The 16,466-nt window shown below is 61.5% G+C and overlaps 1 protein-coding gene across 4 annotated transcripts in view; it reads left to right on the top strand.

Annotated features, from left to right (window-relative positions):
* The window catches only part of PAK4 (p21 (RAC1) activated kinase 4), a 46,382-nt gene that overhangs the window by 24,762 nt on the left and 5,154 nt on the right, over nt 1–16,466 (top strand). Inside the window, exons 2-6 of one of the 4 annotated variants that reach the window (XM_070044302.1) lie at nt 4,402–4,575; nt 10,061–10,134; nt 11,458–11,715; nt 14,526–14,987; nt 15,180–15,620. In XM_070044302.1, the coding sequence (XP_069900403.1) occupies nt 11,512–11,715; nt 14,526–14,987; nt 15,180–15,620 (1,107 nt within the window). In that variant the 5' untranslated portion in view covers nt 4,402–4,575; nt 10,061–10,134; nt 11,458–11,511. Of the gene's footprint in view, nt 1–611; nt 739–4,401; nt 4,576–10,060; nt 10,135–11,457; nt 11,716–14,525; nt 14,988–15,179; nt 15,621–16,466 lie in introns of those variants that run through there. The other 3 variants (XM_060289411.2, XM_030874297.2, XM_060289412.1) reach the window with 3 other exon arrangements.

Raw genomic sequence — 16,466 nt, 5'->3', positions numbered from 1 at the left:
TTACCGTGATCTCCCCTGGTGAGGCCGCAAGTCTCGGGTTCATCCTGATGGGTGAGTGGGGCAGAGCAGCAGGGCCCCCCTTCGTTGCACCCTCTGGGGCTCTTGCTGGCATCGCAGCCTGGGTGTGCAGGGAGAGGGGGACACAGCAAGCCCCGGATCTCCAGCCACCCTCCCCGTCAAAGAGGCCACTCATCCCCCATCTCTGTGTCCTGCACCACAGCCCCAGCCAGTGTTTCACACCTGGCTGCCCCGCCAGCCACTCTCGGGCACTCAGCCCCATGCTGAGCCACTGTTTCTGGCCCCTGGCACCTGGCCTGGCATAGGGAGTGAGATGGGGGTGTGCGTGTGTGGTGGGAGACTGACCCTGCCGAAGCAGGGGCTGTGGTTGGGTCCCCTGCTCCTGTGTCCCTGCCCAGCCCTCCCTCCGCTGGGACAGTTGTGGGCCCCATGGCTCAGGCTTTCCAGGCTCAGCCCCGCCTCCCTCTGGCCCTCCCTTCACCCTCCACCCTTCCCCTCCCCCTCCCATGGGCTGGAGCCACAGCCAAGCTCAACTCCTGCCAGGGTAGGGCCGCGTCACCAGCCGCTGCCAGGGAGGCCAGGGCGCAGAGCCCAGCCAGCTCACCTCCGTGGGCAGGGGAACCCCTTGATCCCAGCTCCCTGATCTTTCAGCTGGAAGCCTCTGTCTGCCGGCCTGCCCCACTGCGGGTGGCCCAGGACAGAGGGAAGAGGATGGTGGAGGTGAGCTGGCCCAGGCCTTGGGGATGAGCGGAGGAGGGGGAGGGCTGCCTGGTTGTGCGGGAGGGCAGTCCGGACACACGGCCACCTGAGCCAGCGTAAGCACGTGCGCCAGGGGCCACACCTATCTTGGGGCCAGGGGCAGGGTGGCTGTGTGTGTGCCCGTGTGGGCGGTGGCAGGCGTCTATCTGCTGGGGCTTAGCCCACACCTCGGCGCGGGTCCCCCTGAGCATCTCTGTGGGAGCGCATTCCTGGGGTCTGGTCTGCATGGAGGTGTTTCCAAGGGGTTGTGCCTCCCTGGGCCACTGGTGACCCTGGGGCTGGCTGTGGGCATGCCTGGGTCTGTGTGCGGGTCTCATGGTGTAACTCTGTCTCAGGAGCGCTCCTGGGTGTGTGGAGGGTCTTGGGGTCTGCCTTCCTAGTGAGTCCAGCCATAATGGAGCATTTGTGGGATTTTGTGTGTGTGAGCATGTGGCTGTGTTTCTAGGTGGTGGCTGAAGTCCGTATCATTATGTTATTTGGCTCCCCCAGGATCCTTGTATGTGTCTCTGGGTCTCTCTGGAGTCCCTCCATCTCAGGGGTGAATGGGTCTTTACGTTGTTTGTGGAGGGGCTCCCGGATCCTTGACTTCTTGGGGTCCCAGCCGTGGGTCCCCAGTGTTGCGGCCCTTTCGTTCTGAGAACTGCCTCTGAGCCAGGCCCCTCTTAAGACTGCTTTCCCCACCTTCTCCCATGACACCTCACAGTTGCCTCCGGCCCACTTGCTGAGGCTCGGGGTGGGATGCTCCTTCCTGCGCCCAGGCCCCTGTACAGCCGCCAGCAGGGTACCCGGGTAGTGTGGGGCAAGCGGCTGCTCCGTCTCGGGCTGCTTGGGGACTTTTCCGTGCAACCAGTGTGTGTGTTCTCGTGTTTCTGTGATTGTGTGGCTGGACGTCTGTGTCGCATGTCTGTGTCAGTCTCTGAGGACAGCTGTGCACTGTGGAGCGACTTCATTTGCTTCTGTGTCTTGGGGGGGGGTGTGGGGGGGGTGGGGTGGGGAAGGACTTAGGTTGGAGGGGCCTGGGAGGCCACTGGAGCCTCTTTTCTACCTGTTGCCCCCTCCCTCCTTCCTGCCCCACCTCAGGGGAGGAATGAATGAAGTCGAATCTGATTTCCCCCGTCCCTGGGGGCTCGCCCACACTCTCAGGTTTGTTGTGGCATCCATCCCCACCCTGGGCACCTCTGGGGGGTGAGGGACACCAGCAGTGCCCTTTGTGTCTGTGCTCTATTGAGCCTGGCCAGGCGGGGAGGGGGCACCTGAGCCTGGGGCTGCCACAGGAGCCGCCTGGCCTCCCTGGGGGCTTAGAGCACCTCGGGGTAAAGGAAGCGCCATCTGTGCATTCAGCCACACTCTCTGAGCTGTGCCTCGCCCTGTGCTGGGCAGGGCCGGGGACACAGGGTGGCTGAGAGGGCCCCAGGCCCTGTCCTTTGGGAGGGCAGGGGTCATCAGAGCATGATGGGGGCCCATTATGCTCCCCCATCCCAGCCCTGGAGAAGGACGGTCTTAAACAGAGGTAGTCAGACTGGCACATTTGCTCTGGGAGACCGTGCTCAGCATCCTCTGTCCTTTACTTGTTCCTTCCTTTATTCGTTCAGCAGCAGCAGCAGCAGTGCCAGTAATGATAACAGCAGCTGGGCTGTAGCAGTGAGGGCCCACTCGGCGGCAGGCGCTGTTCTGAGCGCTTGGCATGGGTCATCTGGTTCGCTCGTCCAAACACTCCCAGGAGATAGGGACCATCGTTACCCCCAGTTTGCAGGTGAGGACACGGAGGCCCAGAGTCACTTGCTCACGGGCACACAGCTTGGCAGTGGTGGAGCGGGCACGAGCCTGGGCCGTCCGCTCTTACTCGTCGGCTGCCTTCCGAGTCCTTGTCCGGCACTCAGTGCAGAGGCCTGCTGAGGGGAGGATGGCGCTTACGTGGCCAGAACACGGAGAGCAGGCTGCTCGTCACTTCCCACATGCGACCCCAGGCCCTGCTCCCCAAGGCTCGGGTGGCCCTCGATCTGTGTCTTTTTATGGGCTTTCACCCATCGTGGGGAGCGCGGATCTCTGGCGGCACACCCCCTGTATGATGTTCTTCTTGCTTCTGGCCAAAATGTACCACCACTTTCTCCAGTTCCCAGCCTGGGCCGTGTGGTGGGGAGGGCCTGGGGAAGTGGGCTCACAGCCGGGCGCTCCTTGTGTTTCGAACACACACCAGGCTATTCACTGAATAGCTGGATTCAGTCTCTAAAGAGGCTCAGTTCCGTCACAGGCATCAGGTCAGATTTCCAGGCAGTGTGGACGGGCCTTGGGGACTCCTGGCCGCCCTCTGCCCCACCACCCTTCCCTGCACCTCCTCAGGGTCCAGCCTCATCACTTTGGCGATGACATCACTCATCCGTTGCACAGATATTTACCAGGTACCTGCTGTGTGCCAGGCCCTGCTCTAGCTGCCAGGGGTACGACAAGAATGAGACAGACAAAGGCCCCTGTTCCTGGGGATCCCATACTCTGCTGGGGGGTGGGGAAGGAGGGGGGACCAACAGTCAACAGGTATATAATGCCAGATGATAATAAATGCCACGGAGAAGCATAAAGCAGGGGTGCAAATTTTGTCAGGGGGTCAAGGAAGGCCTCCCAGAGGAGGTTTTCTTTGCACTGAGACCTGAAGATCAAGAAAGGGGAGCCATGCAGCTGTGGGCAGAGGGAACAATGGGTGCAAAGGCCCTGAGGCTGGAACAAGCTTGATGTGTCCAAGACTGAAAAGGAGGAGGCCAGCGTCGCTGGGGTGAAGTGCAGGGAGGAGATGGGGTCCCTTGGTGGCAGGGCCCAGCTGGGCAGGGCCTTGCTAAGTCACAGTGGGGAGTTTCATCCAGGTGGGGAGCCCTGCAGAGTTTTGTTTAACATTTCTTCAGATTCCCTGCTGACCACAGCAGCCTTTCTGATCTTGGTTTTGGTCATCGGAAGTAGAGTTGTCTCTGTTCATGTTCCTGTCCCATAAACCTCTGAGGTCCTTTGTCTGGAGTAGAAGCTTTGGCTGGAGCCAGGGCTGCTGGGAAGCGGGAGGCTTAAGGGGGCAGTGACAGGCCTTCTCCGTGGGTCAGTCGACGCTTTTGTGCCCTGGCGCTGAGCAGCCCTGGGCAGTGACTTCTCCTCTCTGGGCCTCAGTTTCCTAGTTTGGGAAACAGGAGGGAAGAGGACTCTCCACCCACGCACCCAAGAACCACTGGGAGGGTTCACTGTGGCCTGGTCTGCATGCCTGGTGCAGGCATAGGCCAGAGTCAGCGCTGAAACACGTGTCCCCTCCATCCACCCAGCAGCCACTGAGGGGAGACCTGGGATCCAGCCTGTAACCAACCAGAGCATTGCTCCTGCCTGCGCCGAGCCACCGACTTAGCAGGGAGACAGCAGACACAGTCATAACCATATAACATGTTAGGAGATGCTAAGGGCTGGGAGAGAATGGACTGGATGCCAGGATGCCAGGCTCTGGGGGATGCGGCGACGGGCAAGACCAGACCAAGCCCCTGCCCCCGTGGAGCTCACGCTCCAGCTGTTGCAAAAGGTGGTGTCAGTCCTCAGCAATCCTGCCGTCCCAGCCTCTACAGGGTGCCCAGAGCCTGCCTATTCCTTCCGCCTCCACAGGCTCCACGTGGTCCCGCCCACCCTCTTCTCCTGCTGGACTGTCGCATCCTCCTCCTCCCAGGTGTCCCTGCTCCTGCCCTGCCCCCACACGCAGCCGCCGGGAGCCTGTGAACACCTGAGTCTGGCCACATCCCTCCCCTGCTCAGAACCTTCCTGTTGCTCCGTCTCACTCAGGTAAAAGCCAGAGTCCTGGGGATTTCCATGGTGATCCAGTGGTTAAGACTTTGCCTTCCAATGCAGAGGGTGCAGGTTTGATCCCTGGTTGATCCCTGGTCGGGGAGCTAAGATCTCACATGGCTCACAGCCAAAAAACCAAAACGTAAAACAGAAGGAATATTGTAACAAATTCAATAAAGACTTTAAAAATGGTCCACATAGGGCTTCCCTGGTGGCGCAGTGGTTGAGAGTCCGCCTGCCAATGCAGGGGACACGGGTTTGTGCCCCGGTCCACGAAGGTCCCACATGCCACGGAGAGGCTGGGCCCGTGAGCCATGGCCGCTGAGCCATGGCCGCTGAGCCTGCGCGTCCGGAGACTGTGCTCCGTGACGGGAGAGGCCCCAATAGTGAGAGGCCCGTGTACCGCAAAAAAAAAAAAAAAAAAAATGGTCCACATAAGAAAATTTTTAAAAAGCCAGAGTCCTACCCACGGCCCACAAGTGCCTACACAGTCCGCCCTTCTCTCTCACCTCACTCACCCGGCCCCAGCCACTCGGCCTCCTCTCTGCTCTTTGGCCACATCAAGCACGTTCCTGCCTCAGGACATTTGCACTGGCTGTTCCCACTGCCTGGGTGCTCCTCCTCCAGCTACCCACAGGGCTCCTCTCCTCTCTCCACTCGGGTCCCTGCTCAAGCGTCACCTCCTCAGCAAGGCCCTCCCTGACCACTTCACTGAAAATTCCCACCTCCCCTCACCCTCCACACCCTCCTGATCCCTGCTGTATTTCTCTCCTCAGCGCTTACCACCTGACTTACTAGCTATTTTTCTGATTTATCTCATTTATTGACTGTCTCCTTTCCCCTAGGATGTGAGCTCTGCAAGGGCAGGGATATTCCTGACGCTCCTGGCGCCTCTGCCCCAGGCCTGGCAGAGATCAGTCCTCGGTAGACATTGATGATTGGATGGAGGGGTGGGGGGCTGAGTGTGATGGATCATTTGTGGGTAGAGTAGGTGTTTGCCAAGGAGGGGCTTGAGTACATGTCAGTCCCAAAGCGTGAGGCAGGGTCTGGGGACAAGGTGCCAGAGGGTTCCTTGGTGGAACTAGGCTCAGGGCAGGAGGAGAATGGGGGGTGGGGGTGGGGGACACGCAGGTGGGCAGCAAGAGCTGAGCAAAGGTGTGAAGGGGGAACGGTGTGGGGTTTCGGGGGGCAGCGAGAGCCTGCCATGGGCTGCCACGTTAAGACTCCCCCTCCATCATCAGAGCACCGCCCAGGGAGGTAGGCGGTAAACTGAGGCAGGGAGGGGGCTTCTGGAGCTGGTGGGTGGAGATCACGGCAGAAGGGTGGGCGGGAACCAGCGGTGGAAGCGCTGAGCGCAGGCTGGGACCAGTGAGCCCTTCCTCATCGCCCCCTTCCTGCTTTAGTTTCATTTTGGTGACTAGGAAGGGGTGGCCGTGGCCCCTGCCGCATCCTCTGCTCTGCCCCTGCACCCTGGGGCCCTGGCTGAGTCAGGTCCCTCCACTGCCGGGGTGATGGGGGGGCAGCTTTATTCAGGGCTGCTGGAGCAGGTGGAGGGCAGGAGGGAAGGAGCCCTCTACACGCGCACGCACACACACTCCCTTAACTGTGTTGTCACACTAGCAGATCTGGCTCTTCCACGTGCGCTGATTTCCTTGGTGGGGAGGGCGGTGCCATTTTCGTGTCATGAAAGGTCTGATGGTGGAACACGTGAGCGTGGGGGTGACTGGGAAATGGGAAGCTTTTGCTAGGACAGGTCGGAAACTGCCCGTCCCGCATGTGAAATAATTCAAAAGACTTTTTTTTTTAATTGAAATAAAACATTTTAGAGTAGGAGGGAAATGTGCCTGCATTTGAGGGATCAAGCACTGGGCTTCGGAGGCATCTATGCCCCGGCTGGTGGCTGCAGGCTGCACCCTGTGCTCCTTTGTGCCGTGTCGCTGGGGTCACTGCTTCACCCTCTGCCTCTGAGTTCCAGGCGTTTCTCTGCCAGAGTTTCACAGGTACTGCCTGGCAGAGTCTGAGGTGTCTGAGCAGGGGTGTAGCATAGCGGGTGCAGGCGAATGTGTTCGTTCACCAGGTGTTCCTTGAGTGCCTGCCACGCGGTGTTGTAGGCATTGGGGTACAGTGGGGAGCAAGACAGAGGACAGGCCCTGCGCTGGTGGAGCTGACGTTCTGGTGGAAGAAGCAGACACTGAAGAAGCTCACGCACGCAAACACATACACACACAGTATATGGTGAACGCAGTGAGGAAGAGTAAAGCAAGGAAAGGGGCATAGAGGGTGGTAGGACAGGAACAGGGACATTTGTGTGCAGACGTGGGTGGAGGGAAGGAGGGAGGGAGCCATATGGAGGTCACTGAGAAGAGAGTTCCAGCACGGGGTGGGGTGGGGGGGGGTTGTAAGCTGCCAGTGCAAAAGCCCTGAGGTGGGGGCATGTCTGACGTTTGAAGAACAGTGAAGAGGCCAGAGTGGCTGGGGCAGAGTGAGCGAGGGGCCGTGTGCGAGGAGAGCTGATGGGCAGATCTCTCAGGACCTCGTGGGCCACGGGGAGGAGTTTAAGGATGTTGACTCTGTAGTGGATCAGACTGTCTTCCAGGCCCACCTCTGCTTGGTGACCTTAGCGAGAGATTTCACCTTTGTGAGCCTCAGTTTCCACATCTGCAAAATGGGAGTGAAATAGCCACTCCACCTAAGTGCCGGGGAGCCGGTGAGCTCAGCATTGGCATCTGCGCAGGGTCGTGGGCCCCCCATGGTGGTGGTGCTGGCGGTGGTGGTAGGGGTGTGAGTACTGGGGCTAGCCTCAGTAAACCGCATTTGGGGTGGGGACTGGTGCTTGGACAGCTTTTCTGCTGCAGACCGACAGGCCAAAGGCCCGTGGAAAGGGCGAGTAATTCCTTATTCCTGGGTAGGGGGTGGCGGTGGTTGGAGCCCCACTTTGTGCTGCCTCCCACACTACCGCTGGGGGCCTGGGCAGGTTGGAGGAGCTGGGGACCCTCACCCCCAGGTGGGGTCAGGACAGGAGAGGAAGAGCAAGGTCTGGGTGTGGATAGAGAGGGTGGAGAAGGAGGGAGGAAGGGTTGGAGGCCAGGACCATGATGGTAATGACAAAAACAGAAGCACCACCGCAGGACAGGTGGGTAAGAGCCTGGACTTCGGTCCCCGACTGCCTGGGTTCAAATTCTAGGTGCCCTGGATAAAGGATTTCCCCTCTCTGAGCCTCAGTCTCCCCACCCGTGAACTGGGGATGATGAGCGTGTCTGTCTCACAGGTTAGTGGTGAGGATGGAATGCAATTAGACACAGGACACCAAGCAGACCCGGGCACACACGAGTCTCCAAGAATTACCTGCCGTAATTCTGAGAACTGGCGGGACCCGGGCTCTGTGTTAGACAGGGCTGGAGTCTTGTGTCCACTCTGCTTCCCAAGCTGTGTGACCTGGGCAAGTGGGGTGCCCTCTCTGTGCCTTGTCTTCCTTGTCTGTAACACAAAGCCCAAAACGGCCCCTTTGTCTGGGGTCGGGCATGCAGATTAAATGAGGGACTCCGGGTCAAGTGCTTAGGAGAGGGGCCGGCACGGTAGGTGCTCCCTAAGTGTTGGCTGCTGCTGTGATAGTGACCGACATTTACCGCGCGCTTCCTTGCTGTGTGCGCTTGGCCTTGGGGCCAGACCATCAGTGCCTGGGTTCTCTGTGACTCCTTATAAGAACTCCAGGAAGCAGGTACTGTCATGGTCCTCTTTTAACAGAAGAGGAGACTGAGGCACAGAGCAGCTGAGCTGCTAGCCCAGGGCCATGCAGTGAGCTCCCACGGTGGGTCAGCTCACCCACACTTCACAGGCAGAGAGCTGGGCTCTTGGCCCTGGGCTGTCTGACCCCTAAATTCTGGGCTTGCCTGGGAACCCCAGCGCCTACTCTTTGCCCGCCTCCTCTGCTGCTGGCACAGGCCCCTTTATATGTAGCAGCTCCTCTCCCTTCCGTGGCCCCCATAAAGTCAGGAGCTTGGGGACTTGGTGGGAAGGGGAGTTTCTGGTTGGGGGAGCCGGCAGTGCTTGGAGCTGCCCCAGGGTGGGGCTCCCGCCTGATCATTATAAACACGGTTGGTTCCTCTGTTTGTCCTGCCCTCCATGCAGCGCCCAGAGGGAAGGGCTGGCCCCGGGCAAATATCCGGAGGTGTGCCCCTCTGTCCCCTTCCCCTTCGGGTCACACAGGCAGCTGGGGGCGGGGCTGGGGGCGGCGTGCAGAGGTGGCTTGGGGGTTTACGGCAGGGCTTCTGGGTCGGCTGCCCTGTCTTCCAGGCTGCCTCCTGCCCACCCCGTCTGGATCCTGAGCCCCTCCCTCTCCTGGGTTTAGTGAGGGGTCCTGTGGCTAACCCTATTCGTGCAGAGGGCTTGGAGCTGACTTGGGGCCCGCAGATCCTGGGCTGGGGGGCGGAGGATGGGCAGGCAGAGTGAGAGAGGCCAAGGTGAGGAGTGAGGCTGGGCCCAGGACCAAATGGGGGCAAATCTGGGAAGGCAGTGAGGAGGTGGTGGGACATGGTATACACATCTGGAGGGATGGAGTGGAGTGGGGAAGATGGGGGAAGGTCAGCGGGTAGGGATGAGGCTAGGAGCTGGAACTGGGAGAGAGTCGAGGGCAGAGAAGCCTGGAGAGAGGACAGGGTAGGTCAGGGCCTCTGGCAGGTGGGCCAGGAATGGAGGCCTGGGCGGGCGGGATAGGCAGCGTTCCGGGGGCTGGAATGCGGGACCGCTGCTGAAGGAGCTCCTGGCTTGCAGGGTAGAGAACGGGCTGGGGCAGAGGGCCCCTCACCCTGGCCAGGCCTGTTCCACCCCAGAGCAGGCAGGGAAACTGGACCCCTGGGGGAGCCCTGGCTCTGGTCACCTGCTGGCCGGGAGGCCCAGGCCAGTTGAGGCAGGTTGGCTGCTGGGTCCCCACCCGCCTCCCACTAGGCGGCTCCTGCTGCCAAACCGGTTCCCCTGGATCACTGCCCACTGATGGCCCTACCTCTGGCCTGGGGATGGCAGCCTCTTCGTCCTTACCTCACAGAGCTGCTCCGCGAAAGGAGCCGGGAGTGGAACCAGGGGCTGCAGGGGCCGCATCCCAGACACACGCAAGCATCCTTGCTAGGTCACGAGACTCACTGAGCTTGGGGCCGACCCTGTGCTGGGCACTGTGCCAGGCTCTGGGGAGCCAGCCATGAACCAGACAGAAATCCCCACCCAGTGCATTTCCCCTAGTTCTTTGGGTCTTCGTTCACACGGGCCCTCTTCTGGGAAACCTCCCTTATCCCCCGCCTGCCATCCCTCCAGGCTGGGTCTGGCACTCTGTGACCCCAGCACCGACCACTCTGGGCTGTCAGGGGCTGTCTCAGTCACCGCAGTATCCCTAGCACCAACCAGCGCAAGGCTGGACACAAAGGAGTGAGTTGTTGCTGAATGAATGAACGAACGAATAATGGACAAATGATGTTTTCTTCCCACTTTACAGATGAGTAACCCGAAGCCCCAAGAGGAGACGTCTCGTGCCCAAGGGCACTTCTAGCACAGCCAGCATCAAACCAGGTCTGTGGGACTCAGGGCCCATGTGCGGGCTGGGGGGGCAACACCTGGGCCCCCTTCCCCAGACATGGCTAGGAGTCATCCTAATCATCAGAAGAGCAAATGCCGACGGGGCCCTCCCTCCGTGTCCCAGCCCTGCACCCAGCTCTGCTCGTATTAACTCATTATCCTCCCGGCAGCCCTGTGGGGGCTGATCCAGCGCACAGACAGGTTAGGTCACTTGCCCAAGGTCACACGTAGTAGGCGACAGAGAGAGATTTGCACTCTGGCCATCTGGCTCCCCTACCCATCATTTCTCTGGTCCCCCTATGGGACACCACCATCACACATGTCCTCTTCGGCCCCTTTGGTTTTTAAATCAGCTCTCATTGAGCATTTACTCTGTGCCGGTGCTGTTCTGAGTACAGGACTGGAGACCACAGGCCCTAAAGACAGGGACTGTTTGGTCTGTTAGTATCTGTTATGAAGTGGCTCTTTCCCCGCTCTGATCTTGGTGAGGAACTTCCCTCCTCTGAGCCTCAGTCTCCTCATCTGTAAAGTGGGCATATAGCAGTAAGGCTGCCTAGGGGTCACGCATAGGACAGGGGCTTGGTAACCATTTGTTGAACAAGTAACCAAAGGTATGTGGTGCTTCCAGCCCAGAGTGCAGGCTGGAAAAGCAGGGATAGTGTCAGCTGGCCTTCAGGAACCAGTCACTGAGCACATACTGTGTGCTGGGCGTGGCCGAGACAAGGGAGTGGGATGCCAGGAAACTGGGCAGGTGAGACCTGGCCTGGGGCATGAAAGTCTAGTGATGGGGGTTTTAAACACTGAACTAGTAAACACAAGACTGAGCAGCAGAATTTCCAGAAGTTAAACATGCTATGAAATGTGATGGAAGGACAGTGGGGAATGGGGACTCCTTTTCTTGGGGTGTTCAGGAAAGGAGTCACCAATGACTGTGAAGGAAGGGAGGGAGGGGACCATGTGTGTGGATACTGGGGAAGAGTATTCCCCACAGGGAACAGCCAGTGCAAGTCCCTGAGGTTTGGAAGCCAGTGTGAGTGAGAGGGAGAGATGAGAGCAGAGAAGTGATGGGGCAGGTCGTGTGGGGCGGGCCACGGGAAGACTGAGCTCCCCTGAGTGAGGTGGAGCCACAGGAGGGCTCTGAGCAAGGGGCCTGACTCGGGTGTTCACGGGGTCCCTTGGGCTGCATGTGGGGGACAGACTGGGAAGGGGGCGGGGGGGAGTGGGGAGACCAGGGAGGAGAGGAGGATGGATGGGACCAGGGCGGGGCCAGAGGATCGAGGAGAATAGCACGTTCTGGCGAGCCGTCCCCTCCCACAGGCCTGCCGGCAGGAGCCCAACTCTGCACCCTCACCACGCTGAGAGCCTGGCGCCATGTTTGGGAAGAAGAAGAAGCGGGTTGAGATCTCGGCACCGTCTAACTTCGAGCACCGCGTGCACACGGGCTTCGACCAGCACGAGCAGAAGTTCACGGGGCTGCCCCGCCAGTGGCAGAGCCTGATCGAGGAGTCAGCTCGCCGGCCCAAGCCCCTCATCGACCCCGCCTGCATCACCTCCATCCAGCCTGGGGCCCCCAAGGTATGCTGGTGCCCACCACCGCCTCTCCTGACCCACACCAACCCCCTTGGGGTGACCCCAGCCCTCAACCCCACACTTGACCCTGCGGCCAACACCTCCCCCTCCCTTGCTGACCTCCACACAGACACGCCCCAGTCCTCACCTTTCACTCACCCCTCCACCCACTGATCCCTCACTTGGCCTCAACGCTGATGCCCCCCTTACCTTGCTGAGAACCCTACACTGACCTTGACCCTCCGACAGTCCCCCACACCAGCCCCAGGTCGTGCTCCTGTCCTTGGAGGCTCACGCCCTGAGCTCTGTGCTCCGGTCCCCAGCACCACAGACTTGTCCTGGGCCTTCACCGGGCTCTCATCTCAGGACGAGGGACAGACTCGTTCCCTCATGGCGACTGCCCCAAGTGCTCAGGGCTGGGCTGGGGGAGCCCAGAGGGGGCTCCTGACCAGCCCCAGGGTCCAGGCCAGCTTCTTGGAGTCGGTGACACCGGAGCTGAGCCCTGAGGGCCGAGGATGAGGAGGAGTCATTGGGGCAAATGGTGGAGAGGCAGGGCTTTTAGTGGAGGAAACGGCCCACATGAAGCATTGGGGGTTTTTGGTTTGGGTTTTTTCCCTGCCATCTGAGCAAAAGGGCAGAGTTGGGATTTGAATCAAGGTCCGTTTCCAAGGCCCATGTTCTTAACTCCTTTCCTGTCTCCGTGATCCCAGTGCCGGGCGTGGCCTATGGTGAGGCTGGTCTGGGGGCAGGGGGTGCGGCACCCCGCAGCCTGCGAAGCCGGCCTCGGAGCACGGACTTTATCCGAAGGGCAGTGGGAACCAGGAAGGGCCATGGGCCAGGGAACGCAACCCGGGTTGTTCGGAGGGGTGGAGATGGGCCGGCTGGTCAGCAGGCTCAGCGCCAGGGGGCAGGCCCAGGGCTGACTCATCCTGCCCCGCCCCGGGCCAGCGGGGCGCGGAAGCTCTCCCCCAGGGTCTCCAGCTGGCAGCCCACTGAGGCGTTCATGTGCCCCAGGCAGGGGGCTTTTGGATACTTTGAATTCTCTGCCACTGCCTAAAAAAGCAAGAGGCTTCACATCCATATCTCTATTTCTGGCTTCTCCTGACAGATCGGCTGGGGCCACTGGAGGGGCAGCTGCCACCGCAGGCGGGGTGCCAGCTCTTCTGGGCCCGCAGGCCCCACCCAGCCCACCTCAGTTCCATCCCCTACCCGGCCCTGTGGCTGCTTGTCTGCTGGTTATGCCCGCACTAGGGCGCTTCCTAAAATCTAGCCCCTGCTTGGCCTGCCAGCCACGAGCCCTGCCTGGGACTGTGTCTGCCGGGAGGAAGGGGCACCTTAAGTCACACAAAGGTGCCACACGGGCTGGCACTCTCCTGGGGCCCCTGTGGGCGCTTGTGTTTGCTGCCCTCGGCTGAGAAACTCCCTAGTCCTCCCAGACCCTCCCCCAACCCCCAGGGACTTCTCGACCTCTTATTCCAGCACCAAAGCCTGACCAGGTGTCTCCCTTGCTTCGCTGGGCCCCAGGCTGGCAGCCAAGCCCGGGAGAGGCCGGGGGCAGGGGCTGGCCCCACAGGGGTACTGCGGCCTGTAGGAGGGTTTTGTGGGATCTGTGTTTTCTGCACATTTGAAGTGGTTCTGGCTTTAGGATGTCTGGCAGCCTATGTCCCTGCCTGCCAGTGATTGACAGCACAGGGCTGAGGGGCATGGGCTCTGCTCCCCTCAGCCTCCTCCCAGCCTGCCTGCCTTACTCACTCACGGGTTCAGCAAATACTTATTGAGCACCTTCTGCATACCAGCCAGAACAGAAACAGACAGGAGGAAACCGTGGCCTCCCTCCCGATCATTGCACTGGGGGAGCAGGCCATGGACAGCTGTACGCGTGCTTTATGTCAGCTGGTTTTAAGTACTCTAGAGAACAGGAAAGCAGGGGAGGGGGATAGGGAGTGTTAGGGGCTGGCGTTTCAGACCACGGGCGGTCAGCGAAAGCCTCCAGCAAAGAGCCGAAAGGGGTGTGTGTTGGGGAGGGGAGCTCGGCAAACTTGGGGGAAGACGTTCCAGGCAGTGTGAACAGCCAGTGCCTGAGGTTGGAGTGTGTCCGGTGTGTTTTAGGAGCAGTTAGGAGGCCCATGTGCCTGGAGCTGAGTCGGGGCAGGGGGAACCCTGGAGGCTGTGACCTGGATCAGGTGGTGGCCATGGCGGGTGAGGGTGGGTTGGGGACAGGCTTTACACAGGCATTCGCATTTGCCAGCCTTGCTCCTGGGGCACTCCTGCACCTCTACTTCAGGCCCAAACCTTTCTGACTCTCCCGTTAACCCACCCTCAGCCTCCAGAGGAACAGAGAGCGTGGTTTGGAGTTAACAGTCCTGGCGGGCTGCAGGGGAGGAACTGCCAAGCTGGGCCCCGGCCCCAGCATCCTGTAATTTGCAGCTCTCCAGGACTGATTATGGGGTGGCATAGTCTCTGCCCTTCTTCCCCTGCACCCCACAGGGCAGGGACCGCCCCCCAGTCCGGAGAGCAAGAAAAAGACGGGTGCAGCCCACGGGGGGCGGGCGACAGCCTGTCGGATGGGCAGGCTTTCCTCCCGCTCCCCTCCTACCACCCAAGGCTAGGTGCTGGGGGAGGGGCAGCAGGGGCCTCCCTGCTCCTGCCCGCCCCCCTGCCGCCCCGCCCTGTCATCACCCATGGCATTTCTTCATTCCGTCTCTGTCTTGTCTCTGTGTGTGTGTTGTGTTGTCCTGTCCTCGTTTGTCGGATACACGTCCTGTGTCCCCCTCCTCCTTGCCCGGCCCCCACCCCGCCATTGCCCCGGACCCCAGACCATCGTGCGGGGCAGCAAAGGCGCCAAGGATGGGGCCCTCACGCTGCTGCTCGACGAGTTTGAGAACATGTCGGTGACGCGCTCCAACTCCCTGCGGAGAGACAGCCCGCCGCCACCCGCCCGTGCCCGCCAGGAAAACGGGATGCCCGTGGAGCAGGCCACCACGGCCAGAGGGGGCCCAGAGAAGGCGGGCGGTCAAGGCCGGGTCGCCGGGCGCAGCGAGGCGGGTGGCAGCAGTGGAGACAGGCGGCGGGTGGGGCCGGACAAGAGGCCCAAGTCTTCCAGGGAGGGCTCAGGGGGGCCCCAGGAGTCCTCCCGGGACAAGCGGCCCCTCTCTGGGCCTGACGTCGGCACCCCCTACCAGCCTGCCGGTCTGGCCAGCGGGGCGAAAGTGGCAGCTGGCCGGCCCTTTAACACGTACCCACGGGCCGACACGGACCACCCATCCCGGGGCGCCCAGGTAACTGCTCCCCCTGCCCCAGGACCACCCCACTGTCCCCTTGCCCGGAGCTTCCCCATTGCCACCCACCGACTCCAACCTGTGCCCAGCCCACCGTCCATCTGCATCCTGACCACCATGTGTCTGTCCCACAGCCGGGGTCCCCGTCCCTCTGGCCCCTCCACTGACAGCCGCCTCTCTTTTCTGTTGCAGGGGGAGCCTCACAACGTGGCCCCCAATGGGCCATCGGTGGGGGGCCTGGCCGTCCCCCAGTCCTCCTCTGCCTCCCGGCCCCCCGCTCGAGCCCATGGCCCCCCCAGCCCTGGAGTGCTGGGCCCCCACGCCTCCGAGCCCCAGCTAGCCCCTCCAGCCCGCACCCTCGCCGCCCCCCCTGCACCCCCCGCCCCCGGACCCCCCGGACCCCGCTCGCCACAGCGGGAACCCCAGCGAGTGTCCCACGAGCAGTTCCGGGCTGCCCTGCAACTGGTGGTGGACCCCGGCGACCCTCGCTCCTACCTGGACAACTTCATCAAGATCGGCGAGGGCTCCACGGGCATCGTGTGCATCGCCACCGTGCGCAGCTCGGGCCGGCTGGTGGCCGTCAAGAAGATGGACCTGCGCAAGCAGCAGAGGCGCGAGCTGCTCTTCAATGAGGTGGGCTGCTGCCCCGCCCCCGCCCTTCACCTCGCCTCCTGGGGCTCCTCCGCCCCGTGGTCTTTGAGGGCCCATAGGGGTGAGGAGGGGAAAGGGCCTTCGGGGACGGGGTTCCCCAGGGCTGGGTTCTGGGCCCGGCTCCTGTCCTCACTCGTCACACCTCCCCAGGCTGTCTCCTCTGTCCCCACGATACCCATGGCCACGGCTGTCCTGTTCCTGGCCAGGCCCCGAGCCCCAGCTCCAGGCTCCCTTAATCCCCCTGAGCCCCACCCTGTGCGTGCCTTCCAGGCCCCTCATACCCACCAAGTCCCATTCTGGCCCCGAAGCGTGTACTCCAAACCTGCCTCTCCTGGTTCCCTGTCTCAGAGAGGCCCCGCCACTCCTGTCCGCAGGCCGGAGCTCTGGACCTCCCTGGCCCCCACCCCGGCTTGTCAGCCCTGAGCCTGTCACTCCTTCCCCCATCCCCATTCCTGTCCCCATGTAGCCCACTTGCTGCTCGGCCCTGCCCCCTGGGCATTCCGCACACCACAGCCAAAGGGCTGCCACACACCCCTTTACTGCCCCTTGCAGCGCCCCCTGGTGCCCTCAGGACAAAGGCCTGGCCTCTTGGCCGTGCATCTGAGATCCGCCCCCATCTAGGCCTCGCTTCTGTCTGACCTCAGGCTTTGGCCCTTGAGGGGCTCACTACCAGTGAGCATGTTGCAAAGGCAGACCCCTGGCTCCTTCCCGAGAGGAATCTGTGTTGGGAGCAGCCCCCGGCCTCTGATGCAGGAATCCCAGGAGGACGTCAGATCCGGGGTCGTCAGACTCTAGCTCTTGCCTCCTGACCTCTCCACACTCCTCGGC

The sequence above is a fragment of the Globicephala melas genome, chromosome 19 (assembly GCF_963455315.2).
Source record: "Globicephala melas chromosome 19, mGloMel1.2, whole genome shotgun sequence".
In the NCBI taxonomy this organism is placed as follows: Eukaryota; Metazoa; Chordata; class Mammalia; order Artiodactyla; family Delphinidae; genus Globicephala; species Globicephala melas.
This window is presented reverse-complemented; position numbering and strand designations above follow the sequence as displayed.